The sequence below is a fragment of the Malaclemys terrapin genome, chromosome 2, assembly GCF_027887155.1.
Source record: "Malaclemys terrapin pileata isolate rMalTer1 chromosome 2, rMalTer1.hap1, whole genome shotgun sequence".
Taxonomy (NCBI): domain Eukaryota; kingdom Metazoa; phylum Chordata; order Testudines; family Emydidae; genus Malaclemys; species Malaclemys terrapin.
Window position 1 is genome coordinate 143,486,371 of NC_071506.1, and position 26,006 is coordinate 143,512,376.

The 26,006-nt window shown below is 52.8% G+C and overlaps 1 protein-coding gene across 1 annotated transcript; it reads right to left on the bottom strand.

The window, feature by feature from the left end:
- Positions 1 to 16,954: 16,954 nt before the first annotated feature.
- LOC128831987 (interleukin-36 receptor antagonist protein-like) lies at positions 16,955 to 25,715 on the bottom strand. Its single transcript, XM_054018977.1, has 7 exons — positions 25,689 to 25,715; positions 25,318 to 25,372; positions 24,064 to 24,112; positions 22,997 to 23,150; positions 21,592 to 21,717; positions 20,974 to 21,098; positions 16,955 to 19,597 (listed from the first exon to the last, which is right to left on the bottom strand). The coding sequence occupies exons 4-7, from the start codon at positions 23,097 to 23,099 to the stop codon at positions 19,382 to 19,384; spliced, it is 570 nt and encodes a 189-aa protein (XP_053874952.1). The 5' UTR covers positions 23,100 to 23,150; positions 24,064 to 24,112; positions 25,318 to 25,372; positions 25,689 to 25,715; the 3' UTR covers positions 16,955 to 19,381.
- Between the last annotated feature and the right edge of the window lie 291 nt (positions 25,716 to 26,006).

The window sequence follows — 26,006 nt, forward strand, 5'->3', positions numbered from 1 at the left end:
GCTTTTCCCTGCCCTGAAGCGCAAGAATACCAAGATGAGAGCAGCCCTCACAATTGAGAAGCGAGTGGCGATAGCCCTGTGGAAGCTTGCAATGCCAGACAGCTACTGGTCAGTCAGGAATCAATTTGGAGTGGGCAAATCTACTGTGGGGGCTGCTGTGATCCAAGTAGCCAACGCAATCACTGAGCTGCTGCTATCCAGGGTAGTGACTCTGGGAAATCTGCAGGTCATAGTGGATGGCTTTGCTGCAATGGGATTCCCTAACTGTGGTGGAGCGATAGATGGAACGCATATTCTTATCTTGGGACCGGAGCACCAAGGCAGCCAGTACATAAACCGAAAGGTGTACTTTTCAATGGTGCTGCAAGCACTGGTGGATCACAAGGGACGTTTCACCAACATCAACGTGGGATGGCCGGGAAAGGTACATGATGCTCGCATCTTCAGGAACTCTGGTCTGTTTCAAAAGCTGCAGGAAGGGACTTTCTTCCCAGACCAGAAAATAACTGTTGGGGATGTTGAAATGCCAATAGTTATCCTTGGGGACCCAGCCTACCCCTTAATGCCATGGCTCACACAGGCACCCTGGACAGTAGTCAGGAGCTATTCAACTATAGGCTGAGCAAGTGCCGAATGGTGGTAGAATGTGCATTTGGACGTTTGAAAGCTCACTGGCGCAGTTTACTGACTCAGATAGACCTCAGCGAAACCAATATTCCCATTGTTATTACTGCTTGCTGTGTGCGCTCCACAATATCTATGAGAGTAAGGGGGAGAGGTTTATGGTGGGGTGGGAGGTTGAGGCAAATCGCCTGGCCTCTGATTACGTGCAGCCAGACACCAGGGCGGTTAGAAGAGTACAGGAGGGTGCGGTGCGCATCAGAGAAGCTTTGAAAACCAGTTTCATGACTGGCCAGACTACGGTGTGAAAGTTCTGTTTGTTTCTCCTTGATGAAACCCCTCCCCCCTTGGTTCACTCTACTTCCCTGTAAGCCAACCGCCCTCCCCTCCCCCCTTCGATCACCGCTTGCAGAGGCAACAAAGTCATTGTTGCTTCACATTCATGTATTCTTTATTAATTCATCACACAAATAGGCTGATAACTGCCAAAGTAGCCCGGGAGGGGTGGGGGAGGAGGGAAGGCCAAGGCCAAACTGCACTTTAAAACTTAAAAACTTTAAAACTTATTGAATGCCAGCCTTCTGTTGCTTGGGCAATCCTCTGGGGTTGAGTGGCTGGGTGGCCGGAGGCCCCCCCACCGTGTTCTTGGGTGTCTGGGTGAGGAGGCTATGGAACTTGGGGAGGAGGGCAGTTGGTTACACAGGGGCGTAGCGACGGTCTGTGCTCCTGCTGCCTTTCCTGCAGCTGAACCATACACTGGAGCATATGAGTTTGATGCTCCAGCAGCCTGAGCATTGACTCCTGCCTTCTGTCAGCAAGCTGACGCCACCTATCATCTTCAGCCCGCCACTTACTCTCTTCAGCCCGCCACCTCTCCTCGCGTTCATATTGTGCTTTCCTGCACTCTGACATTGTCTGCCTCCACGCATTCTGCTGTGCTCTGTCAGCGTGGGAGGACAGCATGAGCTCAGAGAACATTTCATCCCAAGTGCATTTTTTTCGCCTTCTAATCTTTGCTAGCCTCTGGGAAGGAGAAACATATGCAGCTGGTGGAGGAAAAAAAGGGAGAGTGGTAGTTAAAAAGACACATTTTATAAAACAATGGGTACATATTTTTACGGTAAACAGGGCTGTCGCTTCCATTTAGGTGTCCTTTCGCGCTCCGGGTCTTTGGTGCAATTCTGCGGCGAGTCCTTCACTCGCTCCGGGACCCGCCGCCGAAGTGCCCCGAAGACTGGGAGTGCAGAAGGACCCCCGCCACCGCAGAATTGCCGACAACAACCGGGAGTGCGGAAGGACCCCCGCCTAGGGCGCCAAAAACCCTGGCGCCACTCCTGACGGTAAACCTTGCTGTTAACATTACATAGCACATGTGCTTTTGTTACAAGGTCGCATTTTGCCTCTTATTGAGGGAGGGCCTGCTGGTTTGGTGTGAGAGATCACTCACGCAGGGCCGGGCAACAGAATTCGGCTTGCAGGCAGCCATGGTAAGCCACAGTCTTTTGGCGTCTTTAACCTTCATAACATATGGGAATGGTTTCAAACAGCAGCGCCCTCATTTCCCATACCAAGTGGCCGTTGGGTTGGCCATTTAAAATGGGTTGGCAATTTAAAAGGAGGGGCTGAGGTTTGCGGGTTAGCATGTAGCACAAACCCAACTAACCTCCCCCACACCCAATTCTCTGGGATGATTGCTTCACCCCTCCCCGCCCCACGTGGGTAACAGCGGGGAACATTTCTGTTCAGCACAGGCAAACAGCCCAGCAGGAATGGGCACCTCTGAATGTCCCCTTAATAAAATCACCCTATTTCAACCAGGTAGCCATGAATGATATCACTCTCCTGAGGATAACACAGAGAGATAAGGAACGGATGTTGTTTGAATGCCAGCAAACACCGGGACCATACGCTGCCATGCTTTGTTATGCAATGATTCCAGACTATGTGCTACTGGCCTGGTGTGGTAAAGTGTCCTACCATGGAGGACGGAATAAGGCTGCCCTCCCCAGAAACCTTTTGCAAAGGCTTTGGGAGTACATCCAGGAGAGCTTTATGGAGATGTCCCTGGAGGATTTCCGCTCCATCCCCAGACACGTTAACAGACTTTTCCAGTAGCTGTACTGGCCGCGAATGCCAGGGCAAATTAATCATTAAACACGCTTGCTTTTAAACCATGTCTAATATTTACAAAGGTACACTCACCAGAGGTCCCTTCTCTGCCTGGCGGGTCCGGGAGGCAGCCTTGGGTGGGTTAAGGGGTTACTGGCTCCAGGTCCAGGGCGAGAAACAGATCCTGGCTGTTGGGGAAACCGGTTTCTCCACTTCCTTGCTGTGAGCTATCTTCAACCTCCTCTTCATTATCTTCCTCGTCCCCAAAACCACTTCCGTATTGCGTCCTACTCCATTGATGGAGTCAAAGCACAGGGTTGGGGTACTGGTGGCTGCACCCCCTAGAATGGCATGCAGCTCATCATAGAAGCGGCATGTTTGGGGATGTGACCCGGAGTGGCCATTTGCCTCTCTGGTTTTTTGGTAGGCTTGCCTGAGCTCCTTAATTTTCACGCGGCACTGCCGCGAGTCCATGTTATAGCCTCTGTCCTTCATGCCCTTGGAGACTTTTTCAAATGTTTTGGCATTTCGTTTACTGGAACGGAGTTCAGCTAGCACGGATTCATCTCCCCATACAGCGATCAGATCCCATACCTTCCGTTGGGTCCATGCTGGAGCTCTTTTCCGATTCTGGGACACCATGGTCACCCGTGCTGATCAGCTCGTCACACTGGCCAAACAGGAAATGAAATTCAAAAGTTCACGGGACTTTTCCTGTGTACCTGGCCAGTGCATCTCAGTTGAGAGTGCTGTCCAGAGCAGTCACAATGGAGCACTCTGGGATAGCTCCCGGAGGCCAATACCGTTGAATTGCATCCACACTACCCCAAATTCGACCCAGCAAGGTTGATTTCAGTGCTAATCCCCTTTAAGTCGACAAAAATGGCTTCGTCATGTGGACGGGTGCAGGGTTAAATCGATCTAACGTTGCTAAATTCGACCTAAACTCATAGTGTAGACCAGGGCATAGTTAAAACGAAACCCAGGTTCTAATCTACATGCCTAGCCAGGTAGGCTAGCCCAGATTCAAAACATATATAAACCTGGGTAAGAGCGCTGTATGTGTGGACAGGAGGGGTGTTTGGGCTTAACCCTGGGTACAAGTCTGCATTAACTCTGCAGTGAAGATAAACTGGAAAAAGATATTCTTATACTGGAATAAGAGTATCCCCAACGGAGTTATACCAGTATAACTATTGGAGTTTAAACTCAGACCTTAGCTCAGAGGTAGGCAAACTACGACCTGTGGGCCAATCCAGCCCATGGCACCATCCTGCCCAGCCCCCGAGCTCCTGGCCCGGGAGGCTTGCCCCCAGCCCCTCCCCTGCTCTTCCCCCTCCCCGCAGCCTCAGCTCGCTCCACCGCCAGAGCAATGCTCTGGGCAGCGGGGCTGTGAGCTCCTGGGGCAGTGCAGCTGCAGAGCCCGGCCTGACCCGGTCTCTGTGCTGTGTGGTGGTGGAGGCAGCAGCGGTGTGGCCTGGCTCCAGCTGGGCGGCGCGGCTGTAGCGCCGCCAGCCACTGGTGCTCCAGGCAGCGCGGTAAGGGGGCAGGGAGCTGGGGGGTTGGATAGAGGGCAGGGGAGTTTGGGGTAGTGGTCAGGGGGTGGGGCTGTGGATAGGGTCGGGGCACACTGGTGGCTGTATTTTCCTCCCCATGGCAATGACAGTTCCTTACAGCTCCCAAACCTTCAGGGCCAGAGTACAGTCCAGCACATTAATGGGGGGGAGGGGGAAATAGGAGGCTGAATGGGGGCAGGGGTCCTGGGGGGCAGTCAGGAAGGAGGGGGGGGTTGGATGGGGCAGCAAGGGGCAGTCAGGGGACAGGGAGAAGGGGTGGTTGGATGGGACAGGGGTCCCGGGGGGGGGGGCTGTCAGGAATGAGAGGAGGGATTGGATGGGGCGTGGGGGTCCAGGGGCGGTCAGGGGATAGGGAGCGGGGTTGTGTGGATGGGGCAGGGGTCCTGAGGGGGCTGTCAGGGAACGGGGGGGTTGGACGGGGCAGGAGTCCGGGGGAAAGCAGATAGGAGGTGAGGGCTGGGCCACGACCCCCTCTCCTAACCGGCCCGCCATACAATTTACAAAACCTGATGCGGCCCTCAGGCCAAAAAGTTTGCCCACCCCGCCTTAGCTTATAACTAAGTATAACTTTCCCATGTAGATAAGGCCTTAGCATACCAAAGAGACATTTAAGAGGTGACCAGATCACAGTCTACAAGTGCCTACAAAAGGGAAGAGATTTCTGATAGTTTAGGAGTCTTTCATCTACCAGACAAAAGCAGAACAAGATCGCATAGTTGGAAGCTGAAGCCAGACAAATTGAGACTAGAAATAAGGGTCACATTTTTAACAGTGAGGGCAGTTAGCCACTGGAATAATTAATCTAGGGACGTGGGGAAATCTCCATCACTTGGATTCTTTACATCAAGACTGGGTGTGACTTTCTAAATTATGCTCTAGCTCAACCACAAGATATGGGCTGGATGCAGGAATCCCTAGGGGAAGGTCTGAGGTCTGTGCTTTACAGGAGGTTAGACTAGTTGATCATAAGGGTCCATTCTGGCCTCGAAATCTATGAATATATACTGGTGGCTGTATTCTCCCCCCTGCCCTCCGCCCCATTGCAGTGACACATACTGCAAACAACTGGCTGGAAGAAGATGCAAATGATGCCACCTGAGATGAGGCTGTCTCTCCTCAGAATTCTTAAATAAAAGCCCAGCTGAAAACTCATCAAACAAAACGTTGTTTGCTGTATCTTTGAAATTCCCTTTCCCTCAGCAGGGACAGAGATTCACAGGTTTCACTTGAGTTCACTAAAGTCTTCTGGGGTACAGATTGTGTGAAATGTGCTGTGTTGTACATACCGTAGAACCAGAGAGTTACGGACACCTCGGGAATGGGGGTTGTTCATAACTCTGAAATGTTCATCACTCTGAACAAAACATTATGGTGGTTCTTTCAAAAGTTTACTACTGAACATTGGTTTAACACAGCTTTGAAACTTTACTACGCAGAAGAAAAATGCTGCTTTCAACCATCTTAATTTAAATGAAACAAGCACAGAAACAGTTTCCTTACCTTGTCAAATCTTTTTTTTTAAACTTTCCCTTTATTTTTTTTAGTGGTTTTCATTTAACACAATTCTGTACTGAATTTGCTGTTTTCTTTTTTTTTTTCTTTCTTTCTCTCTCGTCTTTGCTGCTGCCTGATCTCATACTTCTGGTTGCAAATGAGGTGTGTGGTTGACCAGTGAGTTTGTAACTCTGGTGTTCGTAACTCTGAGGTTCTTCTGTAATTGCTTTTCTGGAAATAGCCTCACTCCGTGAAAGTTTCTGATGTAACTTCCCCAGAGCAAGTGTTTATTTCCTGTATATCTCCGGACAGTGGAGTTAGGTAAGCACTTCCTGATGGCCTGAGGTCGCTCTGCAGACACTCTGCCCCAGTTTACCTCCCTGAACACCTCAAAAACTCCAAATCAGAATCCAAAGTTAGTTACAACCAGGGCTGGGGGGTGTTAGGCTGCACAGCGCTCTGCGGGGGACTGGGGCAGTTCGGCGGCGCTCCGCAGGGGGCTGGAGGGTTCGGTGGCGCTCCGCAGGGTGGGGGTGTTCGGCAGCGCTCAGCGGGGGGGAGGGGGTTGGGCGGCACTCCGCAGGGGGGCTGGGGAGTTCAGCGGCGCTCCGCGGGGGGCTGGCAGGTTGGGCGGGGGGGTTCGGCGGCGCGGCGCTCTGCGGGGGGGGGTTCGGCGGTGCTCTGTGGGGGGCTGGGGGGGTTCGGTGGCGCGGTGCTGAGGATATGTGTTATGGCGGCGCTATGGAGGGCGGCACTCTTTTTTTTTGCTTGGGGCAGCAAAAAAGTTAGAGCCGGCCCTGGTTACAACACTCTCCTTTTGCGGGTCCCATTTATTCGATCGTCTGGGTACACACTGGCTTACAGGCCCGCACTCCAGTTCAGTGTCTCTCTCTCCCTTAGGGACTCACCAACCCTTCGTCCCAGAGCTGGGTCTCCAATTCATTGTTCCTAGGGTTACCATACGTCCTCTTTTTCCCGGACATGTCCGGCTTTTCGGCACTCAAACCCTCGTCCGGGGGGAATTGCCAAAAAGCCAAACATGTCCGGGAAAATGGCGGCTCTGCTCCTCCCCTGACTCTTCGGCTCTGTTTAAGAGCCGAGCTGCCCGAGCGCTATGGGCTTCAGGCAGCCCCCTTGCCTCCGGACCCCAGCCGCCGGCCGGGCACTTCCCCTCCCGGGCTCCGGTGGCGCAGGGTCCGGAGGCATGGGGACTGTCCGAAGCCGGTAGCGTTGGGGCAGCTCGGCTCTTAAACAGAGCCGAAGAGTCAGTGGAGGAGCAGAGCCTCCGGCCACGGCGGCTCTGCTCCTCCCCGACTCTTCGGCTCTGTTTAAGAGCCGAGCGCTACGGGCTTTCGGCAGCCCCCATACCTCCGGACCCTGCGCCGCCGGAGCCTGGGAGGGGAAGTGCCCGGCCGGGGGCGCAGGGTCCGGAGGCCTGGGGGCTGCCCGAAGCCGGTAGCGCTGGGGCAGCTCGGCTCTTAAACAGAGCCGAAGAGTCAGGGGAGGAGCAGAGCCTCCAGCCGCGGCTGCTCTGCTCCTCCCCGACTCTTCGGCTCTGTTTAAGAGCCGGGCTGCCCGAGCGCTACCGGCTTCGGGCAGCCCCCATGCCTCCGGACCCTGCACCACCGGAGCCCGGGAGGGGAAGTGCCCGGCTGGGGGCACAGGGTCCGGAGGCAAGGGGGCTGCCAGAAGCCCAAGCGCTACCAGCTTCACTGTTTGCCGGGCAGCCTCCAGATCCTGCGCCCCCAGCTGGGCGCTTCCCCTCCCGGGCTCCAGCTGCGCTGGGGAAGTGCCGGCCGTCTGGGGGCTGCCCGGCAAACCGTGAAGCCGGTAGCGCTCGGGCAGCCCTTTCAGCGTGGCTGGGAGTGGGAGGGAGGAGGGGGCGGAGTTAGGGCGGGGAAGGGGCGGAGTTGGGGCGGGGCTGGGGATGGGGAAATGGGCGGGGCCAGGGCCCGTGGAGGGTCCTCTTTTTTTATTTATTAGATATGGTAACCCTATTGTTCCTCCTATAAGGCAGCCATCACTCCTGGGCTTTTCCCAGCTCGAACTCTGCTTCCAAAGCAGCCCTGGTGTCAAGGTCTTCCCTGCAGGAGCCTCTCTCACCGGTTCCTGAACATCCCCCTCTCTCCTGCAGCTCTTCTAGGGACACTCATCCTCTGTTACGCACCCTTCATTTTCCCCACCTGGGGAGGGGAATTAAACTTGTGACCAGTGGCCTTTCTCCCCTTACGGGCTAGCCACCCTGTGACAGTCCACCCCTGCTTCAGACAGCCTAGGCCACTGGGCTGCTCTGAGAAGTAGCGGTAGGTGAGACAATTCAAGTTCAAAGGGTCAGGCCATAACTCCAAGATGCCCCATTTCCAAAGCGCCGGGATTGAACTGGGGTCACCAGATGTGCCCCTAAGGCCCCATGAAACTTTCTACCCCCAGGGCAAAGCTCGTCTGTGCAGAAGACGGAGCATCCTCAGGCACTGGTACTAGACCAGGGGTCGGCAACCTCTGGTAAGCACCCTGGCGGGCCGGGCCAGCTTATTTACCTGCTGACGCGGCAGGTTTGGCCGATCGCGGCCCCCACTGGCCGCGGTTCACCGTCCCAGGACAATAGGGCAGGAAGCGGCGCGGGTGAGGGATGTGCTGGCCACGGCTTCCCACCACCCCTATTGGCCCGGGATGGCGAACCGCGGCCAGTGGGGGCTGCAATCGGCCAAACCTGCCATGTCAGCAGGTAAATAAACTGGCTCGGCCCGCCAGGGTGCTTACCCTGGCGAGCCACGTGCCAGAGGTTGCTGACCCCTGTACTAGACTGTGGGACAAACTCCCCCAGGAGCTAAGGACCAACGCAAACCTCCTCATCCCCCATCTCAAGAGCTGGCTGCCCTTTTCTGACCAACCTCCGCTGAGAGCAACACAGAGCAGCATGGGCCTTGCAAAACAAACAGAATCCAACCCAATCACACCACACACAGAACGAACCGCATGTGGCGGATGTGAGTCATGCTGCTTAATACATGACTGGAAAGCACCCAGATGCCATAGTGATGGGGGTGGGACAGGAACCCACATAGAATCAAAATACCTGAGTCAGCCTGTGGTTCCTGCCTCTTGGAATCAATGACTGATTTCCCTGCAGCCTTCTTCTAGTTTTCATACTGGGATATGGTAGAGGAGGGTGGAAATAGAACTGGGGGGCAATGGACCCTAGAAACCTCCGTCTTGCAGTGCCCAGTTATGCCCGCTGGACGCTGCAAGCTTATATGAGTTCGTCAATTTAACAAAGAAATTGATCTTTACCAGGCTTGTTATCCCAAGGGGAGCCTCTGACATGCTTCAAACCAAACGCACTGCTTCAGGTAGAATAAACAAACAAACGTATTAACTATAAAGATAGATTTTAAGTGATTATAAGTCAAAGCGTAACAAGTCAGACCGGTTACCAAAATAAAATAAAATAAAATAAAATATAAGCATGCAGTCTAAACTCTCAACCCTATTAGACTGGGCAGTAACTAGATTAAGCAGTTTTTTTCACCCCACTGGATGTTGCAGTCCTTAATTTGCAGGTTTGTTCCTTAAACCTGGGCCAATAACCTGTGTTGGAGTCCTATCTTCTTCTCAGTGTCTTGGTTGCTTGCAGCATAGGTGTGGGCAGGAGAAGGGCCCAGTATGTATCCACTGGGTCTGTTTTATACTCTCGGTCCATGTGCTTGGGGAGCACAAGTCCAGGCATGTCTGGGGGCCATTGCTGAGTCTCCAAGCAAGGTTGAGCAATTCCCCTGGTGTGGCCTCATGCAGGTGAGTCATTTAAATGTAGCTCCCTTGCTGGGCAATGGCTGGTGATGGGCTGTTTCACACCCCACCCGGGTGTTGGTTCTTTCCTTGCTGTTGCCTTTGGGGAGCTAATATCTGGCTGATTCCCCAACTTACAGATGTTTTAGTGACCATCTTACTACACAATTCTCACAACTTCATAAAAGATATACATGCATTAAAGATATACATGTATGGCTAGAGAAATGACTTTCAGCAGATCATAACCTTTCCCCTGATACCTTACAAGGCCTACTTTATATGTGAGATCACGATTATATGAAAATGAAGAACATGGGGGTTACAGTATGCTCCCCCAAGGTACAGAATGTCACACACTCCCAAAACCCAATTCAGTAAAATTGATGTGAATTCATTAAATGGTCTGTATCACCAAATCTGCATTTTGTTTTGCCCCAAAAAAGTTTCAGTCAAAAAATTTCTCCAGGCAGCAGGGTCATGACACCTTTGGCAATTCTCTTGCAAGAAGGGAAAAAGTAATGTACTATGCACATTTCTACAGGAGGTTACTTTGGGCTTGGTGTAGGATTAAGGGTTTGGAACAGCTTCCATGTGAGGAGAGACTATTCAGCTTGGAAAAGAGACAACTAAGGGGGCATATGATAGAGGTCTATAAAATCGTGACTGGTGTGGAGAAAGTGAATAGGGAAATGTTATTTACTCCTTCACATACCTCCAGAACCAAGGGTCACCAATGAAATTAACAGGCAGCAGGTTTAAAACAAACAAAAGGAAGTACTTCGTCACACAACGCACAGTCAACATGTGGAACTTGTTGCCAGAGGATGTTGTTAGGGCCAAAAGTATAACTGGGTTCAAAAAAGAGTTAGACATGAGGCTCGGAAAAAGACAAAGGGAAATGGATCTCATTAACCAGCTTCTGGTATGTAGCTTTTCCTGTTATAATGCAGAGGCAGGACAGGCCCAGATGCAATGTATAAACAAGCAAATACATTTAACAGAGGGGAACGCACTCTCAGCCAGTCCTTTCTGGGAAGCCCTTGACTTTGGAATGGAAGAGGCTATGCTGTCATTTATGTTTTGTCAGGCCCCAAAGCACTGGAAGGAAGCCTCTTAGTAATGCTCCTTACACAGCCATAGAGGTCAAGCCAGAGAGTTGCACTTCTTTAGACTGCTGGGTTGGAAGTTCCCTCCTGTTGTTCAGAGCCCAGCCCTCAGAGAAGCTGGACCAGAGTAGATGGATTTTTCCATTCACTGGCAATTCTGGGGGCGTGGGGGGAAATTGGGGGTCAAAATTTTTAGCAAATTGAAAAAGTTTAAAAAATTGTTTTGGGTCAAACAGAATCAACCTTAAACAAAGTATTTTGTTTAGCTGTTGAGCCTTTTCCATCTTTTTTTTTAATAGTTCTTTAATAAAATTGAAGGAAATTTCAAACTAAAACCTTATGTTGAAGAAGGGAAAAATCAAAACATTTTGGGGGAATTCTTTGCAAAAGCTGGTTAGGGCTGAAAGAATTCAGTGACACTGACGTGTGTTGGCTAAAAAGTTTGGTGTCATCAAATGTGCATCTTTCACTGAAAAAAGTTTCAGCTGGAAAACTTTCACTCGGCTCTAGCCCAGAGCCTGTTTGGCCTGTGCCGGGGGGGTATTTGAGCCAGTGTATTTCATCTCACACCACAGAACAGAGGATAAGCAAAACAACACAGCCAGAGCCATGAGGGGCTAGAGGATCCAGATGTGGATATGGAGTTGGGCATCAGTTTATTGCTAGAATTATTTATACTTCAATGAGGGCTGGTCAATTCTATCATTGCAAAAGCTCCAGTAAATTTCATTCACTCTTCCCTCCATCGTCTAGTGTCAGTCTGTATCAATATATAACAGAGTATTCCATACATGTAAATAATGACTCCACCATGAGCCAGGGATTGAACCAGCGTCAAGGGCATAAGCTTCTGCCACTGGAACCAAAGGAGCAACTCCACCAGCTGGCACCAGTCGTGAGCTTTTATCGTCTGTGTAGATTAGCTATTAGAAGGGGGCACAACTCACTCAGCCAGTGTGTTTTACACAGAAACAGGTGCCCATTTGCAGGGATGGAAAAAATGCGTGTCTTCAACAGATGACTAATGAACCTAAGTTTCAGAGTCCGATTGCTGCTGGAGCTCCCACTGGGATGGGACTGCTTGGCTCCGCCCCCTATGGGTGCCTTAAAGGCACAATCTAGCCCAAAATCTTTTTAAAGTAAAACTCAGTGATCTCTGACTCCCCTGTGCAGCAAGTATTAATACCTGGGGGAGCAAACAACTGTGCATATCTCTCTATCAGTGTTATAGAGGGTGAACAAATTTATGAGTTTACCCTGTATAAGCTTTATACAGAGTAAAACGGGTTTCTTTGGGGTTGGATCCCATTGGCAACTGGGTATCTGGGTACTAGAGACAGGAGCACTTCTTAAGGTGTTTTCAGTTAAGCCTGCAGCTTTTGTGGGACGTGGTTCAGACCTGGATCTGTGTGTGTAGCAGGCTAGCATGTCTGGCACAACCAGGCAGGTTACTGAAGTCCCAAGCTGGCAGGGAAAACGGGCTCAGAGGTAGTCTCAGTACATCAGGTGGCAGTCCCAAGGGGGTTTCTGGGACCCAACCCGTCACACCCAGATCACACCCAAATTGTTCATGACAATCAGCAAAAGCTGGAGACAAACTGGGACAGAAGGGTGGAAAGGCCACCCAAATCTGGCCAGGTGATGAGCCTCTGAATAAAAATCTCAGTTCACACATGCTCAGTAGAGACTTGTTAGAGTTTGGCGGCTAAATTTTTCAAAGATTCTATCTGCACTGATCGTGCTCCATCCCATGGCTGCCAGGGCAGAGCAGGACCAGGGATTATTATTATTATTTGTTGGGATTGCAGCAGCACCAGGAAGCCCCAGTCAGGACCCTGGGCCCTATTGTGCTAGGTGCGGAGACCAGCGCCCATCATCCTGCCCAACTTTGTCTCATTGTTTGCTTGGATTCCCCTGTCAGTCTGTCTGTCTCCACCTGTTGTCTCTTGTGTAATATTTAGAATGTCCTCTCTTTGGATACACACACACACACACACACACACACACACACACACACACACGAAAATACAGTCCCTGTCTCAAACATTCCTATTTCTCTATAGGCTACTCCTCTCTGTCTCTCTTTGGCCCCTTCTGTGGAGTAGCAACCACAAGGGAATATTTCTAACACCTGTCTCTCAGCATCTTTAGGGTAAGAAAAGCAAGAAACGAGCAAAGCCGGAGGGAGAGAAGAGGCTGTGCCATACATTGCTGAACCCCAGAGAGGCGAAATCACCCCAGAGACACGTTTCTAGCTGCCGGACTGTAGTTCGCACACAGCTCACAGCTCTCTGATCCATTCCTCGGGTCTCCCACAAAGCCCTGAGAGCCCTCTGTGGAGGACCCAGGCAGATGTCTCTTCAGCCATCCCCCAGCAATTTGTACTGTAACTTAGGCGGGGCGGTTTCCCCTGGGGTAATCTTGGGAGTGCAAAATATTCACCTCACAGTAGAGGTATTCCAGGAAAGAAGCAGGGACAAAATATAGGGCAGGCCGGAAGACACAGAAGTGGGAATGGAAACCTGGATGTCACCAGTGTCCTGGGGTACGGCCCCGCAGCAGCAAGTCTCAGAGGCCAGGCCTACAGACTCATGCAACGGGGCTAAACATAGCAGGGTAAACTTTCCTGCTCGGGCTGGAGTCTGGGCTCTGAAACCTGGGGCCTGGGACTGGGAGGGGGAGGGAAGCCCAGTCTCAGGGCCTGAGCAGAAATGGTTACACTGGTATTTTTAGCCCTGTTATGCAAGCCTGAGTCTGTAGAGCCAGAGTCAGAGACTCACGGCCGTGGGTCTTTTATTTTGCAGTGTAGATGTGGCCCTGGGGAACCCACGCCTCCTTGCTAGCCCCCTCCTGGCCCCACAGACACGTCAAGCAAGAGCGCTGACCAGAAGTCACCCTGCCTAAGTGAACTAAGTGTAAGGGGACTGTTGCCCCCTTACTAACATTCAGTGGGGGTGTTTTGGTTGGCTAGCTCCCAGCACTAAAAGATTGGGGAGATGCCAATGCTCCAGGTCAGCCTCAGCCTCTGAGCCTGATTGACAGGGCGGGCAGGCTAATCAGGGAGTCAGGAGGCCAGGGGGGTCCCGTCCTCCATGTGAGCTGGAATTGCCTGGGTCAGACAGAGTGGGGCTGAGCTGAGGAGAAAGCAGGGGCCCACACTGAGCTGGGGAGCAGAGCCGTGCCAGATCCAGAGGGGCCAGAAAAGCAGTCACAGAGCCAGAGACACAGCCCAGGGAGAGCAAATCCTGTGCTGGGAGCAGAGCTGCAGCCACAGAGCCAGGTGTGGTGAGCAAGTGGGGCCAGCCAAAGAGGGACCTTGGGCAAAGGACTCAGTGCAAAAAGACACCCCTAGCTAAGGGTCCTTGCAGGCCAGACTGGGAGGGGGATCTTAACCTGATGGGGGGCTGATGCTGGGAAGAAGGGTCCCGGCACCCAAAGTCCGGAAGTGTGTGGCCACCACCATTGCAAGTGTCCAACCCGCAGCATCCCTGCAGCACGAACAGGGCCTGAGAAGGAGACCTGTGACCTACAAGGAACAGATTGTGAACTGCCCTGATGTTCCAGAGACACTGTTTGTAATGTTCCCTGCCACAGAGCCCGGGTGATGTGTTTTCCTTTAACCTTTCCCATTTTTCCTTATTTTTTTTTTAATTAATTGTTAAACAACTTGTATTTGCTTTAAATTGTATGAAATGATCAGTGGGTCAGGGAGGTGCTCAGTGCAGAGAGAGCACCCCAGAGTGGGGACACCCCAGCCCCTGTCCTAGGTGACCACAGCAGTGTTGAGGGTCGAGCCCCCCAGGAATCCTGGGCCCAGCCTTGTTGGGGTTACGAGGACTCTGCCAGACAGGAGAGTGGAAGGGGAGTCATCGAGGGCAGGGAGGCCTCTGGGTAAAGGAAGTGGGAGTGAGGACTCAGCTTCTTTCGCTAGCCCACTTCACCAGGGTAGTGCAGAAGCCAGGAAAGTTCCCCACAATAGCGGAACCATTCCCCTGCTTACACAAGTGAACACGGGGGCATCTCAGGGTATGAAACCAACTCCCCACATGACCCTCTGGGGCTTCCTAAACAGGCAAAGCACAGAGCTGCCCAGAGGATCTCCATCTACCCATGTAGCTAAGGCAGCTGGCAGAGCTAAGAAAACTGGCACAAGCTACTCTGTCCACTGGCAGACAGAGATAAACCAGCCAGCACTGCCAGCCCATTTCCATACCATGCCCAGACCCCAAACCCACCTGCCTGCAGCCTGAGAGGCATGAGGGCTCCAGATATTGCTGGTGCTGTTCAGCCACAGCCTTCTCAGCAACAGGAGACGCAAGGCAGGGCAGTGTTGGGAAAGCGTCTAAAAGCCAAGGGTTGGGTTATCAAGCCAGGTGCCTTAATGAAATGGGCAAGTCATCCTCCCTCAGGGTGAGGCTGAGCATCACTTTTCATTGGTAGATCTCAAAGCGCTTCATTACCCCCATTTCACAGATGGGGAAACTGAGGCACACAGAAATCAAGTGAATTCCCCAATGTCACCCAGAAGTCTAGTGGCAGAGCCCAGAACAGGTTTCCTGAGTCCCAGCCCAGCACTCTATCCCCTAGGCAACGCTGCCTCTGGACTCAACACCCGCCTGTTGCCAGCCAGGATGTTCATAGCTATAACGGACACATTGCACTCTCTGCTCCGGGCAGCATCACCAGAGCTGCGAGTGCATGTGGCAGACACTGAAGAGACTCTGCGTTTGCTCCCCCAACAACCAGTTCTGCATCCACAGAGCCAGACATCTCCTCCCCACTCAGAGAAATCTTATCTGTGAAGTAACCTGAACATGCCTCACTCTCCAAACACCTAATCCTGTCTCTGGGTACAGCCTACTCAGGTTAACTGGGCTCTCCGCTGCCCAGGATTGGCCTTTGCCATTATGGGGCTGGAGGCACGGTACCAGTCCGCCCCCTGCTGCCCAGCCTGGGGTACGAGTCCTAAGACCCAGTTCCAAACAGGACTTGTGCCACAAGCACGCCAGCTATCATCTAGTACAGAGGCTCACTTCTGCCCCTGCCTGTGATCCTGACTGGAGCAGGTGCGGGGGGGGTCTCCAGGTTTTATGGCTGGTAAATACTGCTGCACATCCGGCATTGGACACCCAGATCCTTTATTTATACACAGAACAGGCGCAGTGTGGGTCAGCCTTCCACACAGACCCACCCCCCGTCTCAACCCTGCTTGGAGGGCTCTCTTTCAGGGGCGACTTTGGAGCTCAGCCTCCCAGGCCCACTCATTCCCTTGCCTCTCTGCAGAGGGGCCAGTCAGCGGCAGCCGTTTCCTGCAGCTCCATTAGGTTCTGCACAGAGTTCATAAGGTCACTTCCCAAAGTGTCACCACATACTATAGCTAGCAGAGGATACCAATGATCCCGGGCCACTGGTACACTCGGGGCCAACCCTAGGGAAAATGGCGCCTGGGTTAGGGTGACCAGATGTCCCGACTTTATAGGGACAATCCCAATTTTTGGGTCTTTTCTTATATAGACTCCTATTACCCCCCCAGCCCCGTCCCGATTTTTCACATTTGCTCTCTGGTGACCCTAGCCTGAGTCAACTTGTATTTTGGCACCCCTGGACCCCGCTGCCTCCCTATTGCCTCCCCACCATCACCCCATCCCCCAATGCCTCCCACCCATCCCCGCATCAACCCTGGACCATGCTGCCTCCCTGGGCACCAGCCCCTCTGCCTCTTCCTTCCTCCATTGCCCCAAGCTCCCTTCTGTGACCTCTCACCCCAGGCCCGCCCTGCTCTTTGCCTCTTGAGCATGGTGCCCCTCTGACCATGGCACCCTGGGTGGTCTTCCCAGTCACCCAACCATAAGGCCGGCCCTGGGTGCACTGGCCAGGGACCCAAAGTTAAAGGTTCTGTCTCATCACCCTTCCCCTGAACCATCCAATCTCCCAGACAAGGTGGCTGGAACGAGGTGTGAACTATGCCAGTTTAGCCTCCGTGAGCAGCTATACACTGGCCTTGTCTGTCCTGGGGCTGGGCCACAATTTCAGCCATCAGTGGCCTGCCCCAGGAGAAGCTCCAACTGTTGAAACCTTTAGACTAGACAAGCTAAACTGCTCTTAGCCGTGACTGGCTCTGGAGCAGGGCTCACCGCAGTTTATACCAGTGCCGCCAGAGCTGAAAGAAATGTGCAAGGTAGATGGCCTCATCTCTCTCTACAGCTTCCCGAAAGTGGGTCAACAAAATGCAAAAAGTGACCACAGTGGAGATTTTGAGTCACAAAACATTTATTTCCTCTTGCTTGCTCCCCATGTACGGAATTTCAAAACTGCATTTAACCAAGGGGAAAAACCAGAAAAGGAAGTCACTTGTCACAATGTATCTGAGCTGCAGTGAGTGAATATCTGTTAAGTGAAAGTTTGGTTAGAAAAGGCCAAACAGATATTGAGATGCGATCACAGTATGTCTGAAGGAGCCGTAAGCAAAGCCACCAACGTGTACAATACAACCACACAGCTCCCCATCTAGCCAGCGGCCCAGAGCTTGGACTATATTTCAAAGCATTTTATAGAGGTCTAGACGCGAGAGCCCCATTGACCTTAATGAAAGTGGCACTAAATTATCCAGGTGGTAATTTAATAATTCAGGGGATAATGCTGGGCATATCCAGCTATGTTTCTGATGAATGTAGCAAAACATCTTCATCTGAATATCTACTGGGGTATTTATTGGCATATTTCACTCATTCACAGTACATGGTGACGCGGCCAATTTGCACTTCCCATTGAGTTCATATAGCAGAGCGTAGTCTAATCCAAAGTATGGTGGGTTCACACTTAATAAAACACCAAAGGGAAGATTAAGAAACAGTTTAACATTTTTAGCAATGACTTAGAAGAAAACAAAAGCATCACCGAAAGTTTGCAGATGACACAAAAATTGGGAGAGTGATATATAACGAAGAGGACAGGTCACTGATACAGAGAGATCTGGATTGCTTAGTAAACTGGGCGCAACTAAACAATATGTGTTTTAATACAGCTAAATGTAAATGGATACATCTGGGAACAAAGGCGGCAGGCCATATTTACATGATGGGAGATTCTAACCTAGGAAGCAGGGACACTGAAAAAGATTTGGGGGGTGCGGTGGATCATCAGCTGGACATGAGCTCCCAGTGCAATGCTATAGCCACAAGAGCTAATGTGATCATGAGTTGCACGAACAGGGGAATTTCGAGTAGGAGCAGAGAGGTTAATTCCTTCTATATTTGGCACTAGTGAGACCACAGCTGGAATCCTGTGTCCAGTTCTGGTGCCCACAATTCAAGAAGGATGTTGGTAAATAGGAGAGAGTTCAAAGAAGAGCCACAAGAATGATGAAAGGATTAGAAAACCTGCATTACAAAGAGCTCCATCTATTTAGTTTAACAAAGTGAAGGGGTGGTTGATCAAAGTCTATAAGTATCTACAGGGGGAACAAATATTTAATAATGGGCTCTTCAGTCTAGCAGAGGAAGGTCTAACAAGAGCCAATGGCTGGAAGTTGAAGCTAGATACATTCAGACTGGAAATCAGATGTACCTTTTTAATGGTAAGAGTAATTAACCATGGAAACAATTTACCCAAGATCATGGTGGATTCTCCATCACCGGCAATTTTTAAATCCAGATGGGATGTTTTTTCTGACAGCTATGCTCTAGGGATTATTGTGGGCAGTTCTCTGGCTTGTGTGACACAGAAGATCTCACAATGGTCTCTTCTGGCCTTGGAATCTGTGAGGGAGTGTAAATCTGGTGAGAGATGTCTAAGGATTCAGTCCAGCTAACACCTTAACCTTGCCTCTGCTGCTTCCTACTGCGAGGAGTTCCGCTGACTGCAATGAGCATGCCCAGCGTAGCCAGCAGTGCACCCAGGAGTAAAGTGCCTGCAGAAATAGGCCCGTACTCATAGCATCCAAGCACTAAAAGGTGGCTAATGGGATTTGGGAGCTTTCTAAGGAGATCAGAACCTGCACCATGGCCCTGAGTCAGGAAAGAACATGAGCCACACTAATTTGAAGCATGTGTTTAAGTGCTATATTGCCCACAGCTGCTTTCCTGACCTGGATCTAATAACACCACTAACGCTACCACAGCATTTCCTTGGGGCCCTATGCTGCGTGGGACCATATTTGTTAGTGCAATGCCCAATCCTACATGAACCCATGTGACTGGGTCACAGGACCCTTGATGGTTGGCCCCGATGCAGGGGCTGGAGCTCCTTTTGGGATGGGAACCTAGTGATGCTGGCACAGAGATTCTGAGAGCAGGGGCTCACCCTGCCCTCCTCTGCTCTGAGTTTGTAGCAGGGGCTGGCTTTGACCTTTGGCTGGATCTTTAACAGCAAACGCTTTGCTCCCAACTATGTGTTGAGTGTTTGTGTTAACTGGAGGTTAATAAAAAACAAGACCATAAAAACCAGCCTAGCTAAATATCCCATCCCCTCTCAACTGCTCAGGATTTGCTTCCTTGGTGCCGGTGATGTCATAATGCCACGAGTTCTGGAGTCACCAGAGAGTCTCCCAGAAAAAGGAGAGTAGACACTACTTTAATTTCTAGGACTAAAAAGAAGGAAGCAATATCGTTTGGGGTGAAGGGGGGAACCTCTGCGGCCTTCGTCATCCATCGCATACTTCGAGTGTCTTCCCATCGCAGGCAGCTATTAGGTCAGAATCCTATTAAAATAGAACTCAGTGATCTCTGTCTCGCCCACGCGGTTGGTGATGCGGATGGGCTCGCTGTTCTTCTGGGAGGTGCAGAGAAACCAGCCTGGGTAAGCGGCTGACTCGAAGCGGTGGGTGCTGCCTTCAGGAATGTTGTGGAAAGTGAAGCGAGCGGCTTGCTCCTTGTCTTCAAATAATTCCATGATTTGCTTATTCTGAGTGGGGAAGAGAAAGGAAGATGTTGTTGGAGGAAGCTGGATTATTTCCTGGGAACAACATTCCCTGGGCGTTTGGCCCTTAGTTCTGCTGACTGATCAGGAGTTCTGCAAGTGTCTGTTATTCCTAACCAGTCTCAGGACCAGCTAGGATAACAATTATCAGCCTACTGGTTATTTGTGCTTGGCTCGTTGTCTGCGACTGGTCATCAAAGTCACACGCTACTGATCCTGTTCGCTGATTGGCTGAATGTAGTTTTATAAACAGGAGACTAAGAAATCGCAAATATCCCTAATGGCAGGTGACAATGGATGGTTGTCTAGCCCTTCCCCAAACATTTATGGGAACATAAGCCTACTTGTAGCAGAGGCTTACACGCCTCTGGCTTTGGGCCTGTCTGCTGCCTCAGTTTCCCTTTCCTCCCCAGTTAACTGAACTTCACACTGCCAGTGTTTTCTCACTAACTCTCCCCTTCCGGGAGTCTGGTTTATTAGCACAAAGTTCTAAACACACAGATCTTCCCCCAGCCTTCCTAGGGGGCTCACCACCTCGGGCCCAGGCTCTGAGTCCTCTCCCTGCTGAGCTGTCCTTCCTAGCAGGTCTCTCTCCCAGCTCTTCTAGCTCTGCAGAGACCCTCTGCCTAGGTCTCCTTGCCGGCTCTTTCCTAGGAGTGGAGCGAGCATCCATCCCCAGGGCTGCTCTCCCTGCAGTCTCCTCTGATTGCCCTCATATCCCCCAGCAGGCCTTGTACAGCCCATCACATGACCTTGGTCTTCATTCCCTCCACCCTGGCAGGGTCAGATCAAGATTAAAGGTCAGATCGCTCTGTGACTCTGTCCATACAGATGCTCATGAATCGTGCATCGCATGGGGCCACAAACATGGCAAATGGGGCAACAGTTCAGAGCTCCAATGCATTTTATTGACCACCATTCAGTCCATATTGGACCAGCTCCATGGTGGGGAGAGAAGATTCCTCCATCACCTCCGCTCCTGTCGGTGGCAAGGACAAATCCCACTGAAAGTGAAAACAGTCAGTGCCAGCCTGTGGTTTCAAGGCCTGGGCAGGTGAGATCAGAAGCTGAGGGGGCAGGGTCTGGACCCTGATTCCTCCTGCCCCCTTTGTGTCTCCAAGATGGAGCAGGGTCTTGGGCAGAATCTCCTGCCCCTTAGCTTCTTGCTGCCCCCTGATGGGCACACGGGCCCCACTCACCAAGCTCCCACATGGACAGCCTTATTCGGGAACCACGTCCACCCCACTCAGCCCCGGCTACTTCAGGATCCCGTCCCTGGTGGGGGCCAGGAGCAGCCACCTCAGAGGAAGGTGCAAATTCTGTTCCTCAAGGCTGGTAACTCCCCTGCTGAGGACACTCACCTCCAGCTGCAGGTTGGGTTGGGCCGATGTTCCGCATGACAGGCAGCTACTTCCTCCCTGGACGCCCAGGATGATGGGATACTGTTTGCCCTGTACAAACCGGTTGGGCACCACGCTGAGTTTCTCTGCAGGGTGAACACGAGAGGACTCAGGTCTCTAGACTGCCAAGAGTCACTTTACCACAGGGGCACACACATGGCAGGGGGAGGCAGCATTAATCCACCCCCCCAAGGAGCAACCATGCGGGCAGCCCTTGAACCACAGACCTGGCAGCCTCCTGTCCCACCCTGCCTCCTGCTCTGCATCGAGCCCCCTGGCAGAATCCGCGGGGCTGGAGAGAGCAAGAGGCTCTGCACTCGGATTTCCTCCTTGCCGGGCACCGCCCCGGAGAGGTAGGGTGACCAGATGTCCCGATTTTATAGGGACAGTCCCGATATTTGAGGCTTTTTCTTATATAGAAGCCTATTACCTCCCCACCCCCGTCCCAATTTTTCACACTTGCTGTCTGGTCACCATATGGAGAGGGCAACGCGGCCCTCAACCCCTCTCTGCCTTGGTTGGGGGAAAACAGCAGGACAGCCAGCGGGAGTGGGAAACGAGAGGGGGTGTGGAGCTCACCGGGGTCCGAGTTGGAGGTCTCGGCCACAAGATTGTTGCTCTGCAAGCGGACGACCTTCTGCTTGACGTCACGCAGGGTGAAGATGAACGGCGTGGGGAGGTCCATAATAGTGGAACTACCTTCCTCTGGATGATGGGAAAAGGCAAAACGTTAATGCAGGACCTTAACTGTAGAAATTCTCCTACGGTGACGAGGATGTCCGTAGTAAAGGGATCTGCCCCCCGGCAGCCCCATAGCTCCTTGCACTCCTCCCCTCCATTGCCCTGCAATGTCATGGCATTGCCCGGCGCCCCATGATCCCTCAGTGTGCACAGTGAATTCAGCTCCTTCCCTCTTAACTTGTCCCCTATAAACTATCCCAGGGAGAGCTCCTGCAAGGAAGCAGGTAACTGCCTAGGGCTTGCTGCTGCCCCTGCATCCCGGTCCCTGGGCCGAGCTCCAATGATACAGACCAGACTCTAAGAAATTGTATCTCCCTTTTTCTGAGAGTTTTCCCCTGAGATATGACCATAAAGCAAGCTTCTAGATCCCAGGGGAGATGGTTTAGATTGCACATAATTCAGGGCACTGGGGCCAGATTCTGTTCTCAGTGATGCTCCTGTAAACTGGGGATGCAAGCAGAGGTACTGGAACAATTTGTATAGTGGGAGTGCTGAGATCCATTGAACTACACTGTAAACCAGGAGGTGCGGCACAACACACGCTCCCTTAATTCCAGCAGCGCCTATTGGTGCAAGGCCTGTTGTCTGACCCTGCCATGCCCCTCCTTGGTGCTGGGCTGAGGACAGGGCCGGTGCAACCATTTAGGCAAACTAGGCAGTCGCCTAGGGCGCCTAGTGGTTGGGGGCGCCTAAAAGCCCGCTCAGGCGAGGAGGTGGAGTGGAGGTGAGCTGGGACGGGGGGGGGCGCGGGGAGGGCAGCCCTCAGTAATGGGGGGGGCGCACAGGGGAACCGCTCCCCGCCCCAGATCACCTCCACTCTGCCTCCTCCGCTGAGCACACAGCCCCCGCTCTAATTCTCCTCCAATCGGCGCCGCAAGCCTGGGAGGGGAGGAGAATTAGAGCAGCGCTGGCATGCTAAGCGGAGAAGGCGGAGCCGAGGTGAGCTGGAGCAGGCTCCCCGGGCGGGGTTAGCTGCCGCGGGGAGGCCTCCCCGGGTGAGGGGAGTGGCGAGCTGTGCGGGGCAGGGGTGACTGGGTTAGCTGCCACGGGGGGGTGGGGTTAGCTGGGTGAGCACAAGGTGGAAGTTTCGCCTAGGGCGCGAAACTTCCTTGCACCAGCCCTGGCCAAGGACAAGAGTGAGCAGGAATTTGGCTGATGAGAAGACACAAAAAGGAGTTTTGCCAGGGAGCCCTCTCAGGCCCTGAGATTCTCCTTTATCTGGAGCCCGCGCCCAGAGACTTACCTTTCGGAATGAATGTGTCGAACAAAACCTTCATGTCTTTGTCCTGATTCCCACGGGGTTCACTCGGCTGTCCCCCTGACCCTGCTCCTGGCTGGAATGCCATTGTGGTGGACGTGTGCCCGGTGCCTGTCGTGTCCTGGTGGGAGTGGGGTGGCTGGGAAGAACAGATGGACACCAGCTCTCAGGCAGGCTGGTCCCATGGAGGGAGCCCCATTGGCCCTGCTGAGCCAAAATAGGGGCAGAGCAGGGCCCATCTTTGGCCCACTGCCCCCTTCAGATCTTGGCAGCCAGCAGCACATGGCATGGGGTGTGCAGGGGTGGGAGTGAGCCCCACCTGCCAAGCAACCTGATTGGCTTGGATCTTGATGGACAGCAAATCAGGGCTTGTTCCTCATCTCACCTCCCTTGGCCCAGCTCCAGGGCAGCTCCCCATGGAATCGCCAAAGGGGCCGCCCGCCCCATGGCTGTGGCAGGAGGAAGGCCGTGGACTGGCCACTGGCAATGCTGCCGGGGGTGGGATGCTTCCCCGCTAGGGCCTGGCCCAGGATGCAGCCGTGGGAGCTACGGGTGGTGACCCCTCTCTGCCGCTCTGAGAAGGCTCCGGACTGGCTAGCTGGGGCCAGGTTGTCAGCCCAGCTGCACCGACAGGGCTCGGCCAACCCAGGCTGCCCTACGCAGGAGGATCCAGGCCTCACAGCGCCCGTTAGCTGCTGGCAGGATGTGCTGGGCAAGGGGGGTTTCTCCAGCCAGGCTGGAGCCAGGGAATGACAGACACCAGGGTCAATTAGTAACTGACCGCCCCTTAACCCAGTGGGCCACTGGGAATTTCACCCCTCGCTGCTCTGCCCCCGACAGGCCCCTGGGGGTAGAGCCAGGGAACAGTTCCTGCAGAACGTGCCCCAGAGCAGGTCCAGGAGGCCAGGCTGGGTCCCCACCAAGAGGCTGTGCCCCTTTGGGACCCACTATGACCCAGTGCTCTGCATATCTGGCTGCCCCTGCCCCTGGACTCGGCCGGGACTCTCAGCCATTTATACACGGGCCAGGGTGACATGAGCACAGATCAGTACCGTGTGTGTGGAGGCCGATCCTGCCGTGGAGACGGGGCCCTCAGGGTCACTGGAGAAAGAACAAGGAGCCGTGAGATTTCTCTCCCTTGGGTCTCAGACACGGGAGCTGCATCTGCATCGCTCCCAGTTTACGCCTTGGTAGGAAATTACTGTCTGAGATCGTGAGCGCAGACACTCTGCTGCCCTCCCAGCCCCCCTCCAGGCCCACTGCCCCCTATGCTGCTAGTTCGACTGCTCTCCCATGATGGGGGCGGGGAGAGATCTGATCAATTCTGGAATTTAGTACTCAGTAATTCCTTCATTTCTTCAACCCTCGGTCTCCCATAGCTAGCTTCTCTACCTTACAATGTCTCTTTCTCAAGATGCGATATATGCAATCGGTACCGTGGTGTAGTAACACACTCCACCCCGCCCCAGAGGTACAGTCACACCAGAGTTTATATCCACATCTGCTGTGTTAATATTGCAAAACGCCTCGATGGATGCAGCATTTCTTACCAGAGCCACAGAGTCTAAAGTGCTGCTGTCTCCTAAAAGTGTTGTCTATACAATGGTGTAGTGGGGCGGCTCCCCCACTCCCGTGGGAAAAAGATTAAAGTCAGCCCTGGGAGAAGGTTGTGGCTGAGAGCTGCTAAGCTGGGCTGCTTGGGGAAGCTGCTAAATTTGGGCCATGCCCCAATCAGGCCACAGCTGGCCTGTATAAAAAGACTGTGAGGGAGGGACCCAGAAGAAGTCTGTCTCCAGGGTGGGAGACAGAGCAGGACCTGGCTGCCTGCCTGCAGAAAGGGTACTGGGAGTGAAGCAGGGTTAGAGAGAGCCAGGGGAGCTCCAGGCTGGCAACTCCCCAGGCTGCAGGGCCTGGTCCAAGGCCCATAGAGGTACTGGGAGGCAGCAGGGGCTGGGTGATGAACCCCCTTGCCTATGATGAGTGGCTTTTACACTGCAGTCTGCCCCAGGGAGCAGGGGCTGGGTGATGACTGGCAGTAGCCCAGACTGAGGCAAGATGGGGATTAGAGGGTTGGGGGTTTCCCAGAGAGGGGAGACCCATAGAGACTGGTGAGGTATTGCCAGGGAGCAGGGGCAGCCCCAGGGTAAAGGGGCACCAGGGTCCGGGAGGAACATGGGGCCAGCTACAAGCGGGACACTGGCCTGCAGAGGGCACCCATGCTGGAAAAGAGCTAATTCCCTGAGATGACCAGTAGGAGGTGCCGCATGGGGTGAGTCCCGCACCTTTACAAATGGGAACAGATTTACCTGGAGACTGTCCTCGGATCCGTTGGTTTTGTGAGATCTCTTGGCAGGGCGTATTCTGAAAAGGAAAGAGAGAATTGTTTCTTTATGCTCCCCCATCTTTCTGTATCCACCTGTTCTTACTTGGCTTATACTTAGATTATCAGCTCTTTGGGTTGTCTGTACAGCACCTAGCACAGCAGGAGACTGGGCCGGGACTCGTGCTCCTAGGTGCTACCACAATATAAATAAAATAGAAAAGCATCCAGAGGACAAGCACAGTAACAAGCAAAGCTAGAGGAAGGGCCAAAACCATCTTGGGTGTTGCTGAAGGCCCAGGGGCTAGCAGTGGAGGAGAGGAATATTCCCAGCAGCAGAGCTGTCAACAGCAATACCTGTTGGGCATCTAGTTTGAAGCTCCTTCTGTCACAAGCAGGCTCAGGCTGAGCTCTCTATAGCGATCACCCAGCTATTTATACTGGGAGGGGTGGGTCTCATGGGAGTGACTTCTACATGCAAATAACCCATGCATTAGGAAATCCAGCATGTCTAAATGATCCTTCTGGACCAACTGGTGGAGTAGTTGAAAAGAGCCAGATACCAACTCATCCAGGAGACTCACTCGGCAGATCCCCAACCAGGCTGGCTTCGTGTAGCAGATGTCCCACTGTAGCTAATCGGCCACAGATAACTCATTGTAGCCCACTGGTGGG

Coding starts and splice junctions, on each gene's coding strand:
- LOC128831987 (XM_054018977.1), bottom strand. CDS start 23,099: ATGGCATTCCAGCCAGGAGCAGGGTCAGGGGGACAGCCGAGTGAACCC. Junction 21,718..22,996: donor CGACACATTCATTCCGAAAG/GTAAGTCTCTGG, acceptor CCCATCATCCAG/AGGAAGGTAGTTCCACTATT. Junction 21,099..21,591: donor GACCTCCAACTCGGACCCCG/GTGAGCTCCACA, acceptor TTCACCCTGCAG/AGAAACTCAGCGTGGTGCCC.